At 35.4% G+C, this 26054-nt stretch overlaps 1 protein-coding gene across 1 annotated transcript in view; it reads left to right on the forward strand.

The window, feature by feature from the left end:
• The window catches only part of LOC132556293 (transcription factor 7-like 2), a 53168-nt gene that overhangs the window by 20447 nt on the left and 6667 nt on the right, over window positions 1–26054 (forward strand). The window contains 6 exon segments of the mRNA XM_060220676.1: window positions 4136–4227; window positions 17088–17211; window positions 21783–21870; window positions 24601–24804; window positions 25011–25188; window positions 25766–25928. Coding sequence (XP_060076659.1) covers window positions 4136–4227; window positions 17088–17211; window positions 21783–21870; window positions 24601–24804; window positions 25011–25188; window positions 25766–25928 — 849 coding nt within the window.

The following is a 26054-nucleotide window of genomic DNA, read 5'->3' on the forward strand; positions in this document are numbered from 1 at the left end:
GTCTTCACAAGAAGGCAAATAATTACTCCTTCATTTTGAAAGACTAATAATTAGCATGATGGTGATGTAAGATTGGTATGCAGATTGAGGGTTGTTGATTGTCTCCAGAAAAGAAGCAGTAGTGTATTGTTAAATGGGCGTGTTGATGAGTCTGATATCAGTAAAAGGAGGGGGGGTTATGTAGTGGACAGGGGGGAAATTGACTAGCCATGACAGCCCATTTACCTGGTGAGTATTGATCCAGGCTCCTAATTGCTTATTGTTCTCCATTACAAAAGACATGAAAAGATTGGTTATGTCATTGATAATGGCTAGATTAGGTGAAGGCCAACACAGCTTTTCATCCTCTTTTGGACCAACTTTTATAACCATATATGTCAGGCAGTTCTTAAACTTGATAAAAGTATTTATTATCAGTATCTAAATTTCAAACGGAAACAAATGAGGTCTTGATTACTAATTTATAGATGAAAAGAGTTCTTTAAATTTGTAAAGGAGGATTCATTATGGAGATTTTTTGTGGGTATCTTTGTTTCTTTATCCTATTAAGACAAAAATAATTCTTGGATTTTTTCTTTTTATTAAAAAAAAAATCCTAAAAACTAAAGACTTGACAAATATCAGTAAATGGATGCTGGACAGTATCACGTACATTAATAGCTGTAGTTTGTAGAGAAGATTTCCACTAATGATAATACTTGAAGTATTAGGATACACAAGGTGCTATGTTATTTGATGTGGTACTTCAACTATTTTTAGAGAAAAATGTTGTGCTTTTTACTCTTAGGAAAGACTTTAAGATACTTTGTTTTTTGAAAGGTTTTCAAACTGAGTTTTAAATTGCCATGACCGAAACTTGGATAAACAAGGTTTATAATATGCCTGGATTTTTAATATATATGGAAGTAAACTACAGAAGTCAATTTAATTAACGGTTGTTATTTGAATACTCCAGTTTTTATATTTATAAATGGAAATTTTACAGCAATAAATAAAATTAATATTAGTATATAATTTATTTATAAAAGGAAACTTCATAGATATTAGTTTAATTAATGGTTTGTAATTTATTAAATACTAATTAAAGGAAATTTTATAGAAATAAATGAATTAATAGTTTGTGATTTACATTGAATATTTTTAAAAAGAAACTTAGCAGAAAGGAATGAAAATTAATAGTAGGTAATTAACAATTAATATTTATAAAAGGAAAACTTACAAAAATAAATTAAATGAATAGTTTGTAAATTACACTGAATGTTTGTGAAAGGAATTTCTACAGAAATAAAATAAAATTGAAGATTAAGATTCTGTGATTCACTGTAGTACAAGGAATGGATCTTTTGGTTTCGGGGTGAACAGGTAAAAACGGTAAGGTTATGTTGGTACTAATGAATATTTCATCACTCAAAAATTACCTATTATACACGTACAATAAAATATGAAAACCTTAAAATGAGATCTATGATTTCGCATGCAAATATGTATCCAAATCTTTCAAGGATAAATGACATTTGCATTGGATTAATTAATTTTATGTTCTGTGAATACACATGTAACTTGAGGATACATTTCTTCAATTTCAAATGTATGTATTTCTTAATAAAGTGTTTATGACCTCGTCAGGGAGTGAGATGAGGTATCACACCAATTGGTTTTTTTAAGGTCATTAGATGAAGAGAAAAAAAAAAAAAAAACTATAGATTACCTGACATACAAGCTCTATAGATGTAGGTTACTGTGAGTTTAGGCCAGTTGAGGAAATAATACAATAATGATTATCTAGAATTACTTACTCTCGAGGAATTTGTATGGATGTACAAGTTACTTGAGTCTTCTCTGTAGAATGGAAGGTGTGTGGTCCTTTAAGTTTTACTGGGGCCAGATTTAATACATGTAAAAGGGTGCAGTATAAATTGCAAGACAGCCGTAGTGTATCGCTGACAACTTCTGGGCAGTAGCATCAAAATCAATAGTCATGGTTAGCTATAGAAAATCATTAAACAGTACTGGCGCTATATTAACTGACCTATTGATTGCCACATAACTGTATGATTTTTAACAATCATCACAAGGTAATTAGCTGTATATCGTCAATGGAGCCATTGCTTCTTATAGATTGTGGTGTAGATCAAACCATCAGATCAAAGCAACTACAACTCGTCTTTAACAAGGCATGATATGTGCATGGAAATTTAACTATGTAACTTCCAATACAAGTTTTGTTGATATAATGAAAATAAAAATCTGAAATTTCAATAGTCTAGTTTGTGGAAGTAACTGGCAATTCATCATGGCTGTCTGTTTACATAATAAGCTGTGTATAATTTAAGGGCAGTTATGTGTTGTTGATGGCAGTCTAGAATTTTGAGCCAGCACAGTTTGAAACAAACCCTCTGCATGTTTGTCCTCTGTAAAGGGACTTTCATCTTCACAGTTCAAACGACCTGTGGGAAGGAGAGGGATGTAACCATGGCAATGCTTAACATTTTCCCCTATTTTAGCAATTCAAAATCATTGTACATTGGCTTTGATGAATTTACGGCCGACTGTAAAAAAGTCAGTGGGAGTCTTCAGTATTGATTTAATGAAGATTTTATTGAAATTATTTTATTATCACCGGTTCATTTTCTTTATTTACGTAAATAAAAGTATGTATAAAAAGATATTTCTGTTACATATATTTTGTTACGCTAAAGTATTGAGAAACTTTGAATGGTGTCCATTATCTAATTGTGAACTACAAACCTGATTACATTTACAATAAATGATGTCAATTGATTGTCTAAATTTCATCCTCAAAGAAGTGCAAGTTTGGTCTGCAGATTTCGTTTATATCATGTTTGTTTAAATAAAAAAAGTATAATCTTTTATCTTTTAGGTAAAACAAATATTTATGTGTGTTATTTTCTTTACATATCTACAATTACCAACTGGTTTTAAATAACATGTCCATAATGTTCTATTTGAATGAGGGAAATGGAAAACCGATTCTTTGTATTTGTATTAGTGCAAAATGTATTTTTCTCTCCAAGAAAAGAACATTTTTGTTAGATGTATGTGTGTCATTTACCTGTTGGTGTGTATACATGTTGGAGTGTACAGTGTTAAGGTTACCTGTGTGGGTGTACATCTTGGTGTGTAGGGTGTTAATTTTACCTGTGTGGGTATACAGTGTTCATGTGTAGGGCATTTAGTTTACCTGTGTGGGTGTGCATGTGTTGGTGTGTATGGTGTTTAGTTTACCTGTGTGGGTGTACATGTTGGTGTGTAGGGCATTTAGTTTACCTGTGTGGGTGTGCATTTGTAGGGTGTTTAGTTTACCTGTGTGGGTGTGCATGTGTAGGGTGTTTAGTTTACCTGTGTGGGTGTGCATGTGTAAGGTGTTTAGTTTACCTGTGTGGGTGTGCATGTGTAAGGTGTTTAGTTTACCTGTGTGGGTGTGCATGTGTAAGGTGTTTAGTTTACCTGTGTGGGTGTGCATGTGTAAGGTGTTTAGTTTACCTGTGTGGGTGTGCATGTGTAAGGTGTTTAGTTTACCTGTGTGGGTGTGCATGTGTTGGTGTGTAGGGTGTTTAGTTTACCTGTGTAGATGAACGTGTATTGATGGACCAATCTGGGTTGACAGGTTAATGTTGGGGATACTGTATATACCTGTGTTTTACCTGTAGTATACTTGGGCTTGACAGGTTATAAGGAAACTTCTCCCCTCTGTTGTGATAAAATGTGTGTTCAAGTTGTGGAATTAGTAGTTGTAAAACTTGATAATGGTGTGATTGAAATATCAGGTAATCAGACCCCGTCATTATTTGAACATTTCATGTACATGTGACTCGATCAAGCAATTTAGTGACATTGATACACTGTGGAGTACACACACACTGGGAACAACAGCTGTACATTCAGTCCTCTCACAGAACAGCTTAATTAGCATTGTTTAGTCACACTATACTAAGCTGTACAAATACCTTTTGTAACATGTAATGCACTCTACCATGTACTTTTGTTGAACTATTTGGACAATTTGATACTTATATTAACAAAATGGTAATGCTATTACAGAAAAAAAACCAAACAAAACAAAAACAGAATTTTAATGTTGTAGCTAATTTGTAAAATTTTGGGTATTTTTCAGGTAAAGGTGGGAACCAGGGACAAGATAGAAATGCAGGTGGATTTGGGTACTCCGTACCTTATCAACCATACCCCAACGGCACAAACAATTTGGTGAGTAATGTCTTTCAGCATGAGGCTAGTGATACAAGGGACACAACTCTTGTATGTTTTGTTGCCTTTAGTAAGTCTTCATGTGATTTAGCTGCTGATATACAAATCTACATGACAACTTCCTTTGTCCTAAAACATGTTATTTCAATGAAATAACACTATTATTCACTTTTTTTTTTGCCCCATGAAAATAGACACCGTCCTGAAATGATGTTTTAATGTATTGATAGCACATAAACAGCCAATCTATTCCGTAAACCTTCATAAATTATTCATTTTCATATGGTGTTTAATTTCATCAGTATTTTCAATTTCAAATAGAATAATGCTAAATGTGCACAGTTGTTGTGTATGTATAGTCAAGCCTAACTCCGCCAGGTGTCATATTGTCCAGCCAGTCTCGTCACAATAGCAAATATATGTCACCTTTAATTTGTTGCTGCACTAAGAGGGTATCACTAAACTGGTTTTAACACTTTATCCAACAACTGCTGTTCTGGTTGTCCTTTTTTCAAGTATACAGCCACTACTTTCAAGATGAAATTTTTATCAAGTCATGATTATTCCGTTTATTTGATTACATAGTCTATCTACCCTGGTATTCTACTGTTCAGTCAGTGACATTGAGGAACAAAACCTTTTGTTGTGTATACATATGTCAAATAAAGTCTGGCCCTAGAAACCTTCACTTATTACAAGGTACAAAATTTCTACCTCTTTTTATGCAAATAACACCACCCTGGTAATTCTGACATTACGGTACAAGACTTGTCCCCCCTTCTCTACCCGAGATCGTGAGCTGTTGTTGTTGAATAATGGGATTGTGAGTGCCATTATCAACCTATTATGCAAGTATGTTATTTAAGATGTTCATTTACATCTTTATGTAAGGTAGTTGATGTTAATGTGACAAATGTAAAAATCATTCATACAAAATACATAATGTAGAAGGGGACATTGTGACACAGCCAGCTAGTTGTCTCTGACCGAAGACTTGCCCACAAAAACTACCAGCGATGTCTTCACAAAAACTAGAGTTTTGACAGGAACATCTAATCTTGTCTTGGAAATAATCATTGTATATAAGGAAGGAAAGCATGTTGACGAGTTCATTAGAGCGACTTTAAAAGATATTATAAAAATGTCTGGTTTCTCCCACTTTAACAGTTATGTGGAGTCAGATTATATGTTTTGGAGATAAGACAGTTGACGAGATAAACAACAAGGGTTAATTCGTCTTATTTGATAACCAGTGTCATATAGGGCTTCATCTCCATAATAATTCACTAAAAATGTCACAGAATCTTGTATCTTATTATCCATCTTTTTCTGTGCTAGCTGTACTTCCCTCAGTCATGTGACGCTTTGTATAAGTAGGTAAAAATGACCAGCCGGTAATTAATACATATAGTTGATGTTGACCAGGGATAGAGTTAGGATGATGGCAAACAAAAGAATTGTGAGTGTTTACCATGAATACAACCTAACCTTGGACTTCTACTGTTAAGATTTCATTTACCTGTTTCCTGAAAACACTGAATCCTGCGGATTTTTCTATTGTCTCTGAACCGTGAATGTAATGAATTTATAAGTTCAAATTTCTCACAGGAGCTGCCAGATAACTCTTGTTACAATTTAACATACAAAGTTCATGTGTATTCCTGATCTTGCTAAAGCTACATACATTATTTCAAGGGTTGGAACTGTCGTAGACAGGGACACCTCACAACTACAGATCATTCTTTTGTCTTAAATTCTATTTGTTGTATTTTATTTTCATGATTTGTCCATACCCTTGAATATGACAGTTTCAACATAGCAAAAATTCGATATAACTAGGGTACAGTATATGTTCAAAATTGTATCATTTTCTACTGAACCAGTAAGTCCACTGCATGTTTCACTTTAATGCAGAAGGTTTGTAGAAGATGTGGTAGACCAGATAACCAGACTAAGGTATACCAAGGCATTGATGTAAATACTTATCTGGATTTCTTTTAGTCTTACTTTTGATTAATGTCATATTATTTAATGAAAACTTTTTTTACTCAAAGTGTAGTATACCTACTAAATATGCAATCAACCATGTAAGAGGTTTTATCTACCGTTTAGCTCATCACCTCACACCATCTCCCACACACTTCAGTGGTAAATTAAATATGTTTTGCCTCTATCTAAGATACATGTACCATTGCTTTCAAAGACAGTTCACCACTTATAGAGATGACACTTTTTATGATTATCCAAATAGTTACAGTAAATGCTATGATGGGGAGAGGTGATTGTTGAAAGGTGAGTCATTCCTAACCTCGCCCCAGTGAGAGGAGACCAGTACCTTTCACAGTAGGGCCAGGCTAAGCACCTGTACTTCTTGACATTTTTGCTGACAATAACCATGTGTGTTGTGTAGAGCTAGTGAGCAGTGCTGTATTGTTGTTCACCAATGGTACAAGCTCAATAACTCCAGGTTTCTGCTGTCAATTTCTACTTTTGAGATTTCTACTCAAACAGCTTAGTAAACTTACACAGCACACATATAAAAGGATATTGTTTGAGTGAAAATTGCACCCATGTAGCAAGAAAGGAAAACATTGGGAGCCATTGGAATCTAGAGTAATTAGAAGAAATTTAGAATATGTTATTGTATGATGTCGAATACAAATGGCCAAAACAGTGCTTAAACTGCACTAAATTTGTTAATTCATATTTTACCTAATTGGAATGAATAACACTAAACATATACCGTCCTTAACATTAAAAAAAAAAAACACAATCTAGTAATGATGTACTCACATATCCTGATGCCTTACAGCAATGCCAGCTCACTCACACATCCTGATACTTTACAGCAATGCCAGCTCACTCGCACATCCTGATGTTTTACAGAATGCCAGCTCACTCACTCATCCGAATACTTTACAGCAATGCCAGCTTACTCACTCATCCTGATATTTTACAGCAATGCCAGCTGACTCGCACATCCTGATACTTTACAGCAATGCCAGCTCACTCACACTTCCTGATACTTTACAGCAATGCCAGCTCACTCTTTCATCCTGTTATTGTACAGCAATGCCAGCTCACTCACTCATCCTGATACTTTACAGCTCACTCCTTTATCCTTAGGCTTTACATTAATTTGATCTTTTTCTCACATGCTGACCCTTTAGAGCTATGTTGACTTTTCTCACATTCTGCAATACATAGCACCAGCTCACTTCCATAGTCTGATGTGGGAAGTAAAACCAGCTCGCTCTGATACCCTAATGTCATATGTTTAGATTAAGCTTACCTTCATTTACCCACATACTTCAGTAACAAAGTTCTCTAGCATTATTAAAGAGAGTAATTTTAAGATAAGGGAAAAAACTTACAAGAATTAGATGAAAACAGAATACTGACCATCACCATGTATAATTTCTAGGTAATTGATAAAATTTGGGCTATTAACTTCATCAATTCAAATGTATTTATCATTCAAGTAGATGTGAAGCAAAAATAGCTTTAGTGAATTCACAGCAAATTGATCTTAATCTGTTGAAATAAGACAAGCAAATGTATGGAGTTCCTGATCTGTGTGTTTTTCTCTTCCACAAATGCCATGGGCGTTAGAATTTTCCCAGTCTGCGTTATAAGAAGTTAGGACATGATTGCCATCTTTATGCTGTTTGAATCTCCTAAACTTTCATTTTCTCCTCCTGAATCTCCTCAAACTGTGCAGGTTGCTGTTGAAAAAAAGATATAATGGGAAGGAAGCAACAAAAGCAGCAATTTGTGTTATCTTTGGAGGGAAGTGATCACTCTCCAGTAGAATGAGTCGGCATGTTGACATGATGAATGCTGACCCATCTGGCTATCAGCACAGAGGCGACTATAATCTATATTAAAATTTGTCGTAGGAAAAGAAGAAATCTATCCAGTTCATGAGTATTTCAAACTATTTTACTTTGTAACACCATAAAAGTGAGCAGAAAATGTTGGATAAAAGCTGAGGCAGACAAATGTTCTTCACATGGGTGCAGTTGGCACTTAAACCTATAAAATAGAAGTCCCTACGGGCTGATCATCAAATAGGGAAAACGGATAGACACTTTTTGTAATGCCACAACTCTTCGATTAGAAACAAAGAAACTTGAGACAATCTTTCATCGAAAGTTTGGTCTAGGTTTTGCTTTGATTTGGGATTTGAAGTTAAAAATGTGTCCCAGGCTATTGGAAAGTCAGTCATCATATTTGGGTTCCAAATGTGTTAGCACTGATGTACCAGTCCACCAAATATTACCTCTGTGTTGGGATGCACTTGAATCTTCCAGTTCATAGCAGGTCTGCTTCATATGTTTCCATATTTTACAAACCATACAAATATGAAGTGTCAAATGATTTGCTAACTGTCTCAAAATAAGATATATAAATATGTTGGAAATCATCCAAAATGTGTTTGATGTTATTCAAGTGCAATATAAAATTTCTTGACTAACGGTGATGGGTGTGGCAAACCTATTGACATTAAACGTACATTTAAATTTCTGTTATTTGTGAAAGGTTAAAAAATAAGTGTTGTTTCTCAAAAAGTTTCTTACCTAGCTTGAAGAAAGTGGGTATATGACATTGACTTTCAGTTGTCATCCATCCCTCAAATTTTTCTTTAAGCAACTTCTTCTTTAAAGCTGTTCAAGTCAAGGAAAGTTCATAGTGTCTATTTTGCTTAGTTAAGAAGGATGAGACCATGGATAACTAAGGTAATTCTAAACTGTTATCTTTGTTCATCTTTGTTCCTGGCTGTACCAAACCCAATCACACAGAGATTTTAAGTTGCTTTCATTTCTTATGATTTTAGCTCATAATATCACTACCCAGAGTTACCTCTTCCAACAGAGGCAAAGGTATAACCATCATATTGAAAATCTTCACTTTATCACTGATTTTTTAGAAAAGTTTAGGTAATCTAAAGGTATGGACAACTTTCCCTTTTTAGGGGACTAAGTTTTCATTTACTTTATTTATTTGAACCATTATGATTGAAATGAGAGATTTCAGATGCAATTTTGAAGTGAAATTATCAACTACAAGGTTTGAATGGAATATTGTAATGTTCTGCCACATTACCCAGTGGCAAGATATAGGGGAGGTAATTGCAGACATTACCTTATGGCTGGATAAGTGGGAGATAATTACAGACATTACTTAGTGACTGAATTCATAAGAGGTAATTATGGACAGTATTTAGTGACTGGATATAAGGAAGGTAATTTTAATAATTACTCAGTGACTGGGTATAGGAGAGGTAATTACTGACATTACTGAGTGGCTTGATACATTGGAGGTAATTATGGACAGAACTTAGTGACTGGATATAGGGAAGGTAATTACTGACTTTACTTAGTGACTGGATATAGGGAATGTAATTGCAGACTTTACTGATTGGCTGTATTTGTGGGAGATAATTACAGAATTTACTTAGTGACTGGATATAGGGAAGGCAATTACAAACATTATTGATTGGCTGGATATGGCGGAGATAATTATAGACATTAGTTAGTGGCTTGGTACATGGGAGGTAATTACAGACTTTACTTAGTGACTGGATATAAGGGAGGTAATTACTTTCTTATTTTTATACAAATAATTTTTATCTCTGTAGTGCTCAAAGTTATTTGTATAACTTTTTGGAGAACAAGGACTGTACAATCTTTGAACTTGTAGGTTTTGACTATAAATAGATTTCCAGTTCCATTGGTATACTATGTACAGATATCAATAAATGTTGAGATATTTGATGTAGATAGATGAAACGTAAACATATGCAGTCAGCATGCTAAACCTTGTCCAATGGAGAGTCTGGCTTTGAATAAGTTTGATTGATCTGTTCAGTAAACACTGCCTAGATAAGTAATTGTAAGTGAATAGCTGTGAATTAATCCCATTAGGGGTTGATTGGTCAGGTGGGATATGCAGTGGCAGTAGGTAGACTGTCCTGTTGACATGACCTTATTATGTAGGTGCAAGATAAATCACACACAGACAACTTTATAATATATCTCAGCTTGTATCTACAAATAACTCCCATACAAACTTGATATTCCTAGGCCATAAACAAAATAATCCTATGCTTTAATAAGAATGATTCTAGTCTTGAAAGGAGGATTTTAGGAAGTATATTCAAATTACAGGAACAATATCCTTTTAAAAATGATCAATGGTCTATGATAGAAGTTCTTAAACTGAACTGAATGACAAGTTTGTATTGTGTGAGCTTACCCGGAGTCTATACTTATTTGGCTGTGCAAGACTGATGATATCTTGCCTTATGTGTATATGGTCGTGTGAGTGGGCCTGGTCCATTCATACTTTCTGCTCATCCTTTTCTGCGGGACCAATTGTGTTTTAGCCCGCCATACAAACAACACAAGCAAGGCTGTTTTACTATCAATCTGTCAAGTGTCATAGCCTAGCAACTGACATGATATATTGGCTGAGCCGTCAGTGAGGGTCAGGGTCAGCAATCTCAAACTACTTAGTATAGACTGGCAATCGTAGCACACACACACATACACACACCGTCCTCAGTGTTGGTACCCATACAGACTTGCCATGTGCTTACTCCAGTAGTACCTGTACCCTCAAACGGACAGCTACATGTGGAGGTGTGAGAGGGTGCCACATGTGATGCACACATACACACATTAGTACTACGGGGTGGAATAGTTTGAGGCGTGGTGTCTATCGGCCAGTGTTATTGTGGGAGATACTGCAGAGGATTGTGTGTACCCTGGGGACTGGGTCAGCATGTGGAGTGATGTGGGACCGCCCCACCCTACCCATCACCTCCGCTACCTCCCCACCCTCCTCCTCTCCCTGCTGCTCATCCTCAGCATCATCATCATCAACCACTACACTTCATAGACCCATACCTCTACCCTTAAGTGTTGCTCAGGACAAGGACTGGCTACTCATTCGTACCAAGATGCCTGTGTGTATCTGGCCTGATACCTGTCTCTTGGGATGTGCCCTTAATGATGTTGGTCTTCCGGTAAGTCACATCAAAGCATTTTTCAGAAGGGAAGAATATCAATTCTGAAAATTTGATGATTTTTATTTTCAATTTTAACATTTTTACTTCAAGGAAAAATTCAAATGCCAAAATTGTATATATCTTTTAAATGTATATATCAAATTATTCCAAAGAATTAATAGTTATTTGTAGAAAAAATTCAAAGAGTTGGTAATTCTATCAAGAAGTTGTTGCAGTTCATATTTCTCAGTACATATTTTTTTTTTTTTTAAATTAAGAAACACATTTAAAATACCTGTTCAGTATTGGCAATTATCTTACTTAATGACATGTTTAATGAATATTGGTTTTGAATTTCCTTGAACACTTATTACACAATAGTCAAACCTGTTAATTGTAGAGGACATTAAAGATTTGTTGGCTAATTTTATTTGGACTGAATGTGTGTGGTTCACTTGTCTGACTAGAAATCTTATCTTGTGATCAGATGCTGATTGCTTTGTCAGCCTGCACAACAGTTTGTAACCCTGCCATTTCTTACGTACGTTTATCTAACAGATAGAATGTCTACTTAATAGTCAACCTATCATAGTTTTTCTTCTCTTCAATAAATGACCAGAAAATGTAGAAGTTGGTGTTATGGAAGGTAAATGAGTTTTTTGTCACCTGATCTAAAGCACAGGGAGCTATCAGGACAACAAGTGTCAATGGTAATTGTGTTTGGCAGCCAACATTGTGATATATCCCTCAGTGTCATGAAAGTATTTATGCTTCCATAGGCGCTCGCTGACATGACAAGCATTATTGACTTTAAACTCATTGTCCAAGGATTTTTCTAGGGCACCAGGTATTTAACACTCATTTCCGGGTGTTTTTGGAGTCCGAGGGGTTATCTCTCTTGCTTTACTAGCCTGTAAAAAATCATTCCAGTGCTCTAAATATCTTAAAACAAAGCCAGACTTGTCCTAAAATATCAGACACATAGATAACATTAATAAAATGTGCCTTAATCAAGCCATACTGCCTAATAAAATTAAGTGCAAGTTCATATTTGTATCTGATCTTGAATGGGCCCCTGCACTCATTTTCTGTGATGGACGTGTGTCACAGTGGAAGAGTCCAAGTTGGAGGGAGGAACAGAATGGCTAGTGGTCTATAAACAGGCCATTATTAGTGTTAAAGATCAATTTGATTTTACTTATTGTGTCATGATGTTGTTGTATTGGACTTTTGCCATCCAAAGTGATGTACTGAGGTTGATAATGCGTGTATTTAGACCTTTGTTTTGCCTACCTATTAGCCTGCCTTACACATGGCCGACCATCCCAACTGCCAACAGAATTTCATTTTTGTCATGCTCACTGAGGCTGACATCAAACATCAATATACTACCCAATGCTTTCATGATTAATGATTAAACTACCACTGAAAAACCCTTGCATAAAACTTAGCATACTTTATAGGTTTTACAATATACATATTTGAGATGGTTTGATCAACTGTTTATTTATTCATGAAATGTAGTTATACCCCAGTAAAGGTCACACATCATATGAGAAGGTTGGAGTATTTGTTAAACATCATAATAGAATGAGATTGGTGAAATTTTCTCTCCCTAAAGTATAAATGATACCCTCCCATCATTGTTTGGGGAGGGGGTAACAGGTACAGGGCTGTGGCATTTCACATCAGTGGATCATCTGATGCCAAACTCCTTCTCCACATTGATCCCCTCCTGCTATCTGACACTTCTGTAGAGGCCCACCACAGGGTAGAGGCATTTTGTTTGCTAAATAAAACATTATTATCAGAATACAAACTATTTAAAACTTAAGTAATACATACAGGACAAGTTGAGAGTGAGGTTTAAGTGACTTTTAAGTCTCCTTTAGTCCTCTTTGTTGGATAGTCTGTGGGAAATTTGACCATGCTAAAAGTAAATTGGACTATGTTGTGTAGTGTTGTAGCCTGGTTGTTAATGAAGAAGAAAATTCAAACATTAAATGTAGGATCTTGACACCTCTGTCTGTCAGATTGTTTGGGAAGAGGGAGAAGGGGTAGAGCCTGTTAACTCCACATATGGCTATCCCACCCACAGTGATCAGCGATGCTTGGCTAAAAAAGGGATTCAAGTAGTTATTATGATAAAAGGAAATGCATACTTTTATTAGGATTCATTTAGAATTAAAACCTATCGAGAGGTCAGAAATATCACTACTGCATTTGTTGGTCAATTGGTATTTTAAGAGCGCTTGCAAAAATAGACCTGGTTTATGTGCCTGGTAGTTATATTGATATAATACATTAAGTTTTTTTTGTTTTTTTTATATGTCCAATGTAAAGTAGATTTTTTTTTCACCACTCTATACACATACTTAGAAAATAACAAAAATTCTGAATTATATATATATATGTTTTAAACAAATGAATCCAAATGATTTTCTAAAAAGCTTCTTTTGTAGACAAAAAGTTTGATGGGGAAGGTAAACAGATCTACATGTCGGACGGCCAAAGATAAACGGCTATTAAACACACTTTATGTTTTTTAACACTTTTTCACTTTGCTTTTTCAACTTTTCGTCTTTCTGTTCAAAATGACAAATGGGGCTATCCATTATGACTGTCTGTGGTCGGTGGCCCTGGTGTAAGATATCAGAGTTTATCTCTGACTTTTACACAGGTCAGTATGTTGGACTGTGAAATTTAAAGCCCTGTTATCAATTCTCTGAAATCATATGATGCAATATGGTAAATGTACTCTGTTGTATGTTGTTCCCAGTTTGTGAGGATAGCAATGAAAAGTGCCAGGGGTGAGGGGATAGTGCTGGGGCAGACTCCCTCGGGTCCTAAGGCTACACCACCAAACACGGCCCAGGAATGATAAGCATAATCTAGAGGAAAGCTGTTGTCTCCAACTATGTAATAAATGTGATGTCGGTCTACACTAATGTTATGTTTGGCCACAAATTAACAGTCTTTGAGAGTTTTATCCTGGGCATTAATCATGAATTGTCTGTAGTATATTGATAGGTCTGTCCGGAACTCCACTACTGGACTGTTGACTGTTGAGAGCTGTTCTAATGCCATCAATAGACAGTTCCAAGTATATGACCTGTCCAAAGATTTGTCCTAGGGCCTTCAATATAGTATGTTTGAGGATGAATACACTGTTTTAACATGTAAGACTTTTCCCAGGGCCTTGTATACACTGTTGGTCAGGATCAGGTCTGTCCAAAGACTTTGGTCGTAGGGCCTTGAATAAATTGTCTGGTTCAGATCTGTATTTAAGACCTCTTCTAGGGCTTTGAATAAACTATCTGGTTCAGGCTGGTCTTTAAGACCTTTGAATAGAGGATCAGGCCTGTTCAAAGACATGTTCTTACGCTGTCAACAAATTATTGTAATGGTCCATGGTCCATGGCTTGCCGAAGGCCTTTATTTATGCCAATGGAGTCCAGGACAGCTGAAACACTATTAGATCAAGCTCATAAAGGGGAGGGGAACAAGTTGCCTAAAATCATGTTCTAATCCTTACTATATCCAAATGATTAACCTATAAAATCATCGATGAAGTTTCTAAATGTTTACTACAAGCTTTATATTCTTGTATACCTTGTCCAGAGCCTGAACACTGCGTCTTTTTCAGAAACAAGTTTTCATTGCTTATTAAATAATGAATTAGATTCAAACGCTGTCAGGAATTGATTTATGTATGAACATGAAAATTCAGAGGTATTATATTTCAGCAGTCATAATGGCTGGTATGTGCCATTCACACTTGAATGACTAAGTATCTGTTGTTGTCAGTTTGCTTCCATTGTCAGCCCACCCTGTTGGGTGGTGTGCACGTTTCTGTCTAAGCCCATAACATTGTAAAAACCTCAACACAAAAATTTAGTAATTTTAGAAAGGAGTGCGGATGCCCCCCCTCCCGCCCCCCAATTAGGATTAGGAACTATTAGTTAATCCATCCCCAATTATATACAACAGTGTATAATACATTGTCCAAAATTTTCAATTTCTAATTTTCAATAGCAAATGCTTTATGAAAATGAATATTTAAAATAGTTGTGATTTTTTAAAGTGCTTTCATTTCTAACAACGTTGTTGGTCCCAAACAATTGTTTCCTGGTCAGATGTAGTGTAGAGACGGTATGATAATGGAGAGACCTTTGTAATAGTCAAGCAAAGGTTCTCTTCATATTTCATTTCTCAACAATTGCTTAAACGTCTCCTAAAGCAATTCATTATATGAAAAAAAATTGGTGGTGAAAACGGAATAAATGAACTGAGAACCATGAAACAAATATGCTGAACTTTATGCTTGACCAAATATCTCACAAATTAGCGCATTATTCAGGTGTTTGTTAATCATGCAGAAAGATGAGTGGGGGTTGAGTACACCTCGTTACACCACAATCATATCGTGATGACCAGCCCTGATAAACACACGTAGCCATTGGAAAAAAAAACCCTGCAGGTTTTATTTATTTTGGCTGACTGATTCATACATCATTGTTTTAGTGTATTCCTTTGTTTGATCGGTGACATATGCAAGACAGAATACTAGGATGTTTATTTAGGTATTACATAGGGTTTATTGGGGTGTCAAACTTGGGTCTTAGGAACAAGGCAGATATATGCTATTGACCATAACCTTATTGACCCAACCACTACTGCAACCAAACATAATATTTAGATGTAGCATAGGTAGACATTAGTGGTATTTCAATGACTATTTCATAAATGTGGATTAAGTTTTTTCTTTCAGGAATATATTTTCTTCACTGAGTGTAATTAAGTTCAATTACATTTCATACAGAAACTTAAAAAACCAGTAGATTTAACTTAATTGTAGTTTTCCGGCTTTACAAGCTTACGTGTATAATAATTTTCACAGTATATGAATGATGTTTTGAAAATGGGGCATCTAAAAGAAAACATTTATTTTAGGTAACACAACAAATTCAGTGAAATGGAAAACATGGTACAGCTTTATCTGAAATATTTATAAGTTTCAGCATAATGGTTGTTTCATTTGTAAATATACAAAATTGAATATTAAGAATTAAATGGGGACGACTGTGTTGAAGAGTAAATATTTACGATGTATAATGCTTTTGAGTCCTACTTAATTGTCAGTAATTGCTGAATTTTATATCATGAATATTCATTTCTGCTGTTATTTACACATTTTATTCTAGTCACATGAAGTTAAGATATATTCCCAAATAAATCATATATATATAGACATATATTGGATCTACACGAGTTTTCATTTTATAAGATTTTATGAAATGAGTCTTAGAATGTTTTCACGTTTTAGCCTTCGCTAATAAAAATTAAAACTTTTGAGACAAGTTTCATAAAATCTTAAATGAAACGAAAACAAATTTATGATACTTTTTACCTTGTAATTCAGAAAAGTGTACATTTTGACAGCTTTTAATGTGAAAATGTGGAGATGGCAGTCATTTTTGCTTCATGTCATAACAACCTTGTCCATGTTATGACATAACAATTTCCTGACTGGCATAGCCGATAAAAAAAAAAATGCTTCAGAGTATATTAAACAAGTGAGATATAAGCAAAAATGTTACATTATTGAATACACTGGATAACAGGCAGATTATATGTTAAATCTTAAGACATACCTGCAGTTATTTTATGTTTATATGGAATGAAAATTTAAAAAAAAAAAGAAAAAAATGGCTAAATTATTCTAATACAGAAAAAATTTCTATATGTTTTGTAGTAAAGAATACATAATTGTGATGATTTGTATGGGAGCTACTATGAATATAATACAATGGATGTTTGATTTTCAATTTGTTTTTGTGTTTTTCAGGGGAGTAAAGTTTCCATGGTACAGCCTCCCCTGCCGGGGTTTGTGATGTACAACGGTGAACACTTATCACAACCTCCTCCGGCTCATATGGGCATACCTCCAATGCACATAGATCCAAAAACAGGTAACTATTGCAATCGCAGCATCAGGCTTGTCCAGTCTCAGACTACAGGAGAAGCTCCTTACCTTTAGCTTGATTAACAAGTAATCAAGGGCTGGCCTTCAGTTTATATATTTACAAAAACACTAACATTTATACATAAAATTCCATGATGTATTCAATTTGAGAGTGGATTTTTCTGTGACTTGTTAAGAGTTGACAGTGAATTTGTCAAGTGACAAGTTCAAGTTTAGAATGACTTTAGTATTTGACAAGACTAGACCAGACTGAGAGGACAAGTTCCATCTGACAATTGAAGTTGGAGTAAATTTTATATACCTGTATTGTATACGTTTGGAAAATGATTAAATTCTGGAAAGTTTTACTTTGTAGAAAATATGCCATCTGTAATGTAATATTAGTATGTGTAGTTGATCTACATAGGTATATATATAGGCTTTATAACATTGATGAAATTTCAACATAAAAAATACACCTTCATACCTGTTTGATATCTTTAAGAAAATTCATTGCTTTGTCAGAGTATTCAAATTAGCTTTACCTTGGTGATGACCAGGCTAATCAACTACCATAATAATTAAGTATTCACTCCTTATATGGCTGTGGCTGTATTAAAGAATTGAAAGTCATAGCTTACTTTGGGTTTTTTTATTTTTGGAGGTTGGGGGGGAGGGTTTTGTGTGCATTGAAGAGAGAGTAGAATTTATGATATTTGGGTGTTATTATTACAGAGTACAGAATACTGGTCGATAATATTAACTTAATATATATCCATATATCCATGATGTATGAGTTACTAGGCTGTAGTACCCAGGTACCTGGAGTTAATAGGTGCACACCCTGTTTTCTCAGGTATTAACTATAAATATATTATAGATGATCAACGTAAGTAAGTACACTTTTCAACACCTACAGCATCAGTTAATAAATGTTTTAGACAGGATCAAGGATATCGCTTTATAAAAAAAATTGTAAACAGAAAACATTTTTTAAAACCTGATTAAAGTAAAATTATGTTGCAGGATTTGCCAGCTTTAAATGAAATAAGAACATTTAGTGTTGATCTTGTTATCTTTTTATTCTTTCAATTCATTTGACTAGTAGCATGGTTCAGAATAAAGACGAGTACTAGACATTCTTCTCATATTATCAGATGTATGTAATTTACTGACTGAATTATGTGGCTAGTACTCCTCTCAATCTAGATTTTGACATTTCTTTTGATCACTTTCGATTTCCTCGGTCGCCTAGGTTTAAGATTTATGCCCTTAGCATCACTGACATGTTCAGGAAAGACAAAACGGCTGTATGATGCAGTTTAATTCATTGTTCAACTCTACTGAATCTGTAGTAATAGGTGCTGTGTCTTTTGTACAATCTTCAGGGCTGATGTATTATTATCAAAATGAAAAATGTAAATTTCTTTTAGCAGTATAATTGTTCTAAAGATTAACTTACAAGATATGAGGAAAAAAAAATGTAGTGATAGTATCCCTTTTTTCCTGTTAGATAAAGGTTTTTGGGAGGACAGACAACCAGCTAAGTTCAGATAAAGTTATAAAAGGACCAGTGATATGGATGGGCACACAAGATTCTGGGGGTAGGGAGACAGTGCTTGATAGTCCATAATACATAATTAGAAAAATGGAAGATTGAGAACAAACCTTGTTCTGTTGGGCAAGTGTTTTGGGATTACATATAAACAAGTTGAGGAAAATAAAGTGTTCTCTGAGATATACAGATAACCAAAGCTCTGACAAAACCAACAAAAAGGTTTTAGAGAACACGAAACAAAATGACAAGCTCGATGAGGTTGTAGATAGAATATACAAATAGACTAGTTACTTGGAATGGCAGACACACAAGGTTCAGGGAAGGACAGGCATACAAGGCATTGGGAAGGACAGAAAAAAGGTTCTTGAAAGGACAGTCAGGCAGTCTCATAGTCATAGATAAAAAGACATTGTAAGACAAAGTTTTGGGAAAGAGAGACAAACACAAATAAGGATAGAAGACATTAATGTTCAAGCAGTTTACAGGGAGGAACAGACGGACAAAGTTATGGGAAGGACAGACAAGCAGACACATGTTAACAAATAGAAGAGGCCTGGTAAAACAAAGATGGTGAAAAGATGGACAGGGAATGTCCTATGTCTTATTGTTGTGATAAGCCATCTGGTAAATGTCAAATAGAAAGTAGAGAAAGCTTAGGTGTGTTACACTCGTGTCTACAAATACTGAATCTCAGTCATGTAACGTGTCTAATGTGGCAGGTATACCAATAGATGTATTCATGGGAATCCTGTGCTCCCGCTGTTGAGCTTGTGCAAATAAAGTGGAGGTGTAAAAAATAAATCTCGTACAGTATTGCTGATAAATAATCATCATGATACAGTCATTGTGTGTGGAATTTAATGTGGGGAAGGATCTCATGACAATTATTCTCTTAGTTGTTAGCTAATCATCTGTCTGTATCTAAATGAAAAAATAATCTGTGACTGAAGTGCAGATGTGTGATGAAACAGAGATAGTGGGTGTGTGACACTGTCCTTCGTTGTATTAAACATTGGTGTAGATAAAGATGAAGCAAAGTAGCTGGGACTTGCTTCTCACATATCACTGTATGACAGATTGTTAACATCTTTATCTGATAGGGCTATCAAACTAAACACACACAGGTAGATACAGAGCGTGTTGACTTATCAGGATGACTTGTCAAATCATCATTTAATGTATAATTGCTCTACCTCACAATTGATTTCTGTTGTACATGATCATGATGATGTGTTGCAACACTGACTCTCCATAAAAAATTCAACACCAACAAATGCTAATGGCATTTTCTGACTGTCACATTTATAAATACATCACAAAAAAAAATCTTGACAGACAATAAGCAGGCAAATTTTTCATGATGATTCAGGGCAAGGTGGTAACAGTTCCTCCTATTCAAGTGTCTCAATGACCCTGATACATTGTGGTTACAGTAGTGTCCTCAATTGCCACTTGAGGGCCACTTGGCAATATCCTTCTGAGGGATTCCCACACTTACAGTGCTGCAAGATGACCAAATCATTCACGCTTCCTCTAAACTCATCATTATCATCACATGGCTTCAGAGAAAAACGCTAGTGACGGTGATATAAACCTAATGAGTATTCTCTACTGGGAAAACTCCGATTTTATTTTACACATGAACAGTATATTACCTGCAACTTACTTTCTTGTTGATTTTCATTGTTTAGAAAATATTGTTTAAAACAGAGTATGAGCTTAATTGTTATTCTATTTAATACAAATTTACTTAATTCTGGCAGTTTCACAATGTCCATGGAATCTGCAATATCAAATAACTTTTGTGATATAAATTATGAAACACTAAGTATATAATGCATAGGGATATAGCATATAGACTACCTGGTGTAAAATTACTAGGAATGTACAATATGGAAAGTCTGTATTTGAAATAATAGCTCTTTACTATGTAGCGTATGGATCACAGAACATATCAGTCATTTAGTTCGCTGGTAAATTATTTTTCATTAAAAAAATCAATTGGGACTGGACATCTGGTAGATAAGATCAGGGCTGGAGATGGGTAATAGGCTTGTGTGTGGAGCACACTGTTATACAGCCAAGTAGACCAGGCCCATTACAGGATATACAACAAATATTGACAATTGACACTAGAGTTCATGTTACATCCTAGAAAACATGTCACCATCCGAAGTACAATTACCATAAAACCAGAGTATGATTGGAATCAGGTTAGGGTGTTAAGTTCCCTAAACCCAAACATCTTGTAAATTATCTTCTTTTATTTAAATTATCTGCTTAACTTTTTTGGAATTGGTGAAAAATTATGGTTGAGAATCCTGCTGTTTTGCGTAATCAGCTGCCTGTGCATGCGTGCATGCCAGTGAGCCTTAGAGATTAGTGTCGGTTATATACTGCAGACTTCTCCAAAGTGCTATCCAGGGGCTGTGCAGGGTCCAATTTATCTACACATTTGGCCCAAGTGCCGTTTAATTCAATTTTACTGCACGAGATATTTCTTTTCTCTTATCATGCTTTGACAGCTTAGAAATCTGATTGGATTGAAATAGCCAGAAGATTTTGAGTGACTTCTGTGTATTGAAAAATGCCAAACTGTTTTCCATTGAAAAAAGTGACATTAACACATTTACATCAATACATTAAAATATTTTGTTGTCATGAAAAGATTTTCAAATTTGAATTATCCCAGACATCAAATCTTAAATCATTGCTATGATATAAACATCTTATGATATAAAGATCTTATCTTTTTTATTTCATATTCTTTAAGCCATTTTCATTGGTAACGATCTCCGGATCTCAGTATGATCGGGTATAAGACTTAATATACTGGAGGATAACAGTTTGTTTACCTGGTAAATGTAACTGGTGATGTCATTGTTATGACATCATTAACTGTTATGATGTTTCCATACATTCTGTGACTTTTGATATTTTTATTTTCTTTACATTAACTATCATTATGTAGATAATCTCAGTTAAATCAATATACAACTTTTCTCTTGTGTATTTTGCAGGGTTACCACGACCACCAATGTACGCTTACCCATCCCCATCACAGTTCCCACCAGGTTTATATGGTCCAGACCTGTCACAAGTGCAATGGTAAGTTCTCCCTTACATCTGGCACTTTTTTCTCTCGTTTAAAATAAATGGAGGAATTATTGGAAACATTAAGAAATTGTACTGTTTAGACAAGAGGAAGCAAATAGAGGGCAGTAAAACAATGGTACAGTGAGTGTTATAGTGACTTTATGGTGGCTTTATGGGACAAACTAAGTGGTGGAAGAGATACAGCTGCTGTGATCACCATCTGTCTAGGAGGACAGCACAGGCTTCCATGTCACCACTCAGACACTTGACTCACAATTTACAATCTTTACTACTTTTTTATGGACTCTTCACCTAGCCTGTCCTATTCAGGCCCAAGCGGTCTGCAGTCTTTGGTCTTCTTTGCTGTATAGTGCTGATGGAGAAGCATTCTATAGCTATTGCTTTCAAACATTTTGATGATGGTCAATAGCCTAGCTGTTAGATATAGAGAGATTATGCAAAGGTGCACAATTTCTGAATATTGCAATATATGTTTTCATTTGAGAGTTAGTAAGTTCATTGTTCTGTAATCATCTATCAGGAGTTGTGTCCAAACAAGTGTGCCTTCATATATATAGATCTGTTTCCTTATTCCTCACAATACGATGGAACAAGTAAGACCAGATTCTAAATGTAATGTTTAGGGTAATGTACCCTATATTCCAAGGCTAGTCTGGTCGGTTAACATGTTCCTTCTGGTTCAAAGGCCAGGCAGTGGTTGGTTGGTATACATGTTCCTCTGGTTCAAAGGCCAGGCAGTGGTTGGTCGGTATACACGTTACTTCTGGTTCAAAGGCCAGGCAGTGGTTGGTCGGTATACATGTTCCTCTGGTTCAAAGGCCAGGCAGTGGTTGGTCGGTATACATGTTCCTCTGGTTCAAAGGCCAGGCAGTGGTTGGTTGGTATACATGTTCCTCTGGTTCAAAGGCCAGGCAGTGGTTGGTCGGTATACATGTTCCTCTGGTTCAAAGGCCAGGCAGTGGTTGGTCGGTATACATGTTCCTCTGGTTCAAAGGCCAGGCAGTGGTTGTTCGGTATACATGTACCTCTGGTTCAAAAGCCAGGCAGTGGTTAGGTGATTCCCTGTTCTTAAGATGTAAGCAAGCTGCTGATGTAAAGTGGTCTGACCGTTTAATGATGTACGTCAGACCTTTGTTGATTCTTCTACAAATGGTTTGATGATGCAAGTGCCATATTGTGAGATGTCAGGCAGGTCAGGTTGGGTCTGGCCACAAACAGGGATAGGGATCAGGTAGTCTCCAGTTAGGCCAGGGTTAAAAGCAACACATACCTTTGGTACAGGTCTGCATACCATAATTAACAATTAGCATCCCCCACACATGCTTTGTACAGTCAAATATTCTTCTTTGTCCTTCTTTCAAAAGCAAACATGAAGGCGTTTATCTGTACTCAATCTTTTTGGTTTCCTTTATTCTTGTCCAAGAGTGTCCTACTTATTAGCTCAGTGTGTTGTGCAGTCTCGGCCGGAGCCCTCTCTCACCCGTTGTTGGTAGATGTGCTAATCTTAGGCATGTATTGCCTTTGTACCGGTCTCTCTTCATTTACCAACCCTCTGAATTTATTAATCTGTTTCATTTTATGAGAGATGGGAAGTAATTGGTGAAGAAAGAGAATTTTCTTTTGATCCTTTGTTAGTTATTGCTTGGAATCTCTTGGGAAATTTTGTTCAACTTTTCATCTTTGTTCATTGTGATGTTTAGGAGGAATATTTCTGACATGATGTACATGTTCAGAGTTTGTCCCCACGATGTATATGTACCGCTGTGAGAGAATTATAAATTAGCTGCTAGTTAATATGTTGTATCATTTCTTACATCTTTTGACAATGTATTGGGTAGTATGAATATTGATTTAGTTACAACTGGTAATTACAGGACACAAAGGCTTGCTGTACATAATATGCCTGGGAGAAATATAATTACATGTGCTAGTCTTTTGTGTGTTTTTCTATTGAAAAAAAAAATTGAATTTATACTTTGTGGTCATTTTATCCTTCTTTGATGACAAAGTATAGTTAAAAGAACCATTGATCCTTTAAATAGAGTGATAATTAGATTTTCAAAGAAAAAATGCTTTTCATGTGTTAATTTTTCGGTGGTTTCATACATTCAACATATTGACTATAAACAATATCAATGCCTGGTAATTACGAAAAGAGTTTTTTTCCCAAATCTAAAATATTCAAAGTTCAAATATTTGTGAAATTTTATATTTCTTCATACATTCAGTCAAACAAATCGGAACTAATTGGAAATAGATGTTTCAGCATTGGTAACGTTTGATATCGCTGACCTGAAGTAAAGAGTCGTCCTTTGAAAAATTGTCAAAATTGTATTTATTTGGCACTTACAGTACAAGCAATGTGATTGTTTGACTGTAGATACAGTACAAGCAATGTGATTGTTTGACTGTAGATTCATGTAAAAATATGAAGTGTAACCAATCATGTTTACTAACTGAAGTCTTTCTCAGCTCTAATGGATGGCACACAATGTACTTAAAAATGTATCAATGAAAGTTTCCTAAAACACATCAGAAAAATGGAGTTCTGTTGTGGTACTCAGTGGTATAGACTTATATGATGATGAGCATAATCAATATTTAGCAATATTTAGGGGTGTTAAAATTCAATCCTTTGACAGGGTGTATTGCATTACTTTAATAGTGTCCTATAGCAGTGTTATAATGATTGTATTTATCCTCTATAATAATTTGTTTCAGGCAGAGGCAAGGGTACCCCATCTCCTCAGGTGCCTTCACCGGGCCGTACCCACCTTCATTATTAAACTCAAGTGCATTATCTCGTTTTGGTCATCCCGGCCTATTTCCACCCCCAGGCATTCCTCATGCAGGCATGCCTCACCCCACCTTAATGTCACCGGCCACTAAACAGGATGGGGGACAGCAGCCTCACGGCCAAGACAGGTAAATTGGCATGTCCAAGATAATGTGTTAGGTACAATTAAAGATAAGGAAGGTGGCTGATATTTATGGCCATCCCCAACATTATACTTTTAATATACTGTCTAAATATTGTTTTGTAAAATAAGGTCATAATGTCATTGATATGATAGTAATTCTACTTTGTATAAGTCTCCTCCAGTAATTGTGTGTTGTTTTTTGACCGTTAGAATGCATGACCAAGGGGGCAGTGGTCACAGTCAGCGGGAAGAACAAGAAAAGAAGAAACCTCATATAAAGAAACCTCTTAATGCCTTTATGTTATTTATGAAAGAACAACGGGCCAAAGTGGTAGCAGAATGTACATTAAAGGAATCTGCAGCAATAAACCAAATTTTAGGTAGAAAGGTAAGTTTACATGGATATGATCCATGGGAAATAACTCCACTTGAACGTTAGTGAATCTTAATTGCTAATTTCTTTTCTTCCTGATTTTGTAGATAATTGATAACGTGGATATGGTTATATCATACCAAAGAATGCATTGGGCATGATTCTTTCTGGATGTATATAAATATCCAGGAATGCCTAAAGCTGTCTGTATAATGACAGAAATGAAGCCATGAGAATAGGCGTTAATGAGCCTCTCTGTATTGCACCAGGCTCTGTTGAAATCTAATAACACAAGTTCTCAATGAGAGAACGCTGAAAAAAATATTTGTAAAGAATTAGAATTTAGGACAAAATATTATCTAGTGATTATGCTTTCCTGATTTCAGTGGCATGCACTAGATAGGTCAGAACAAACTAAATATTATGAAATGGCACGGAAAGAAAAAGAGCTACATTTACAACTGTATCCCGGCTGGAGTGCCAGGGATAATTATGCTGCACACACTAAGAAAAAAAGGAAAAAGAGAGATCCTCAATCAGGAGGTGCAGGTAGGTTGTTAATTCATGTCACTGTCTTTTTTCTTGTTTTCAGTGGCATGCACTAGATAAGTCAGAGCAAACTAAATATTATGAAATGGCACGGAAAGAAAAAGAGCTACATTTACAGTTGTACCCAGGGTGGAGTGCCCGTGATAATTATGCTTCACAGTCTAAGAAAAAGAGGAAAAAGAAAGAGGCTCAAACATCAAATCGAGGTATGTTGAGTTTGTCTTCCTGAAGAAGGTGTACAACTTTATGGACAGTGAGAGCACACGGCTAGACCAGTGTGTGTGGTGTCTTGGAGATCCTCTAGAACTCTTAACATGAGCTGTATGTGAATG

This window comes from Ylistrum balloti, unplaced genomic scaffold, assembly GCF_031769215.1.
Source record: "Ylistrum balloti isolate Yb309-2 unplaced genomic scaffold, AGI_CSIRO_Ybal_v1 Utg370558, whole genome shotgun sequence".
In the NCBI taxonomy this organism is placed as follows: domain Eukaryota; kingdom Metazoa; phylum Mollusca; class Bivalvia; order Pectinida; family Pectinidae; genus Ylistrum; species Ylistrum balloti.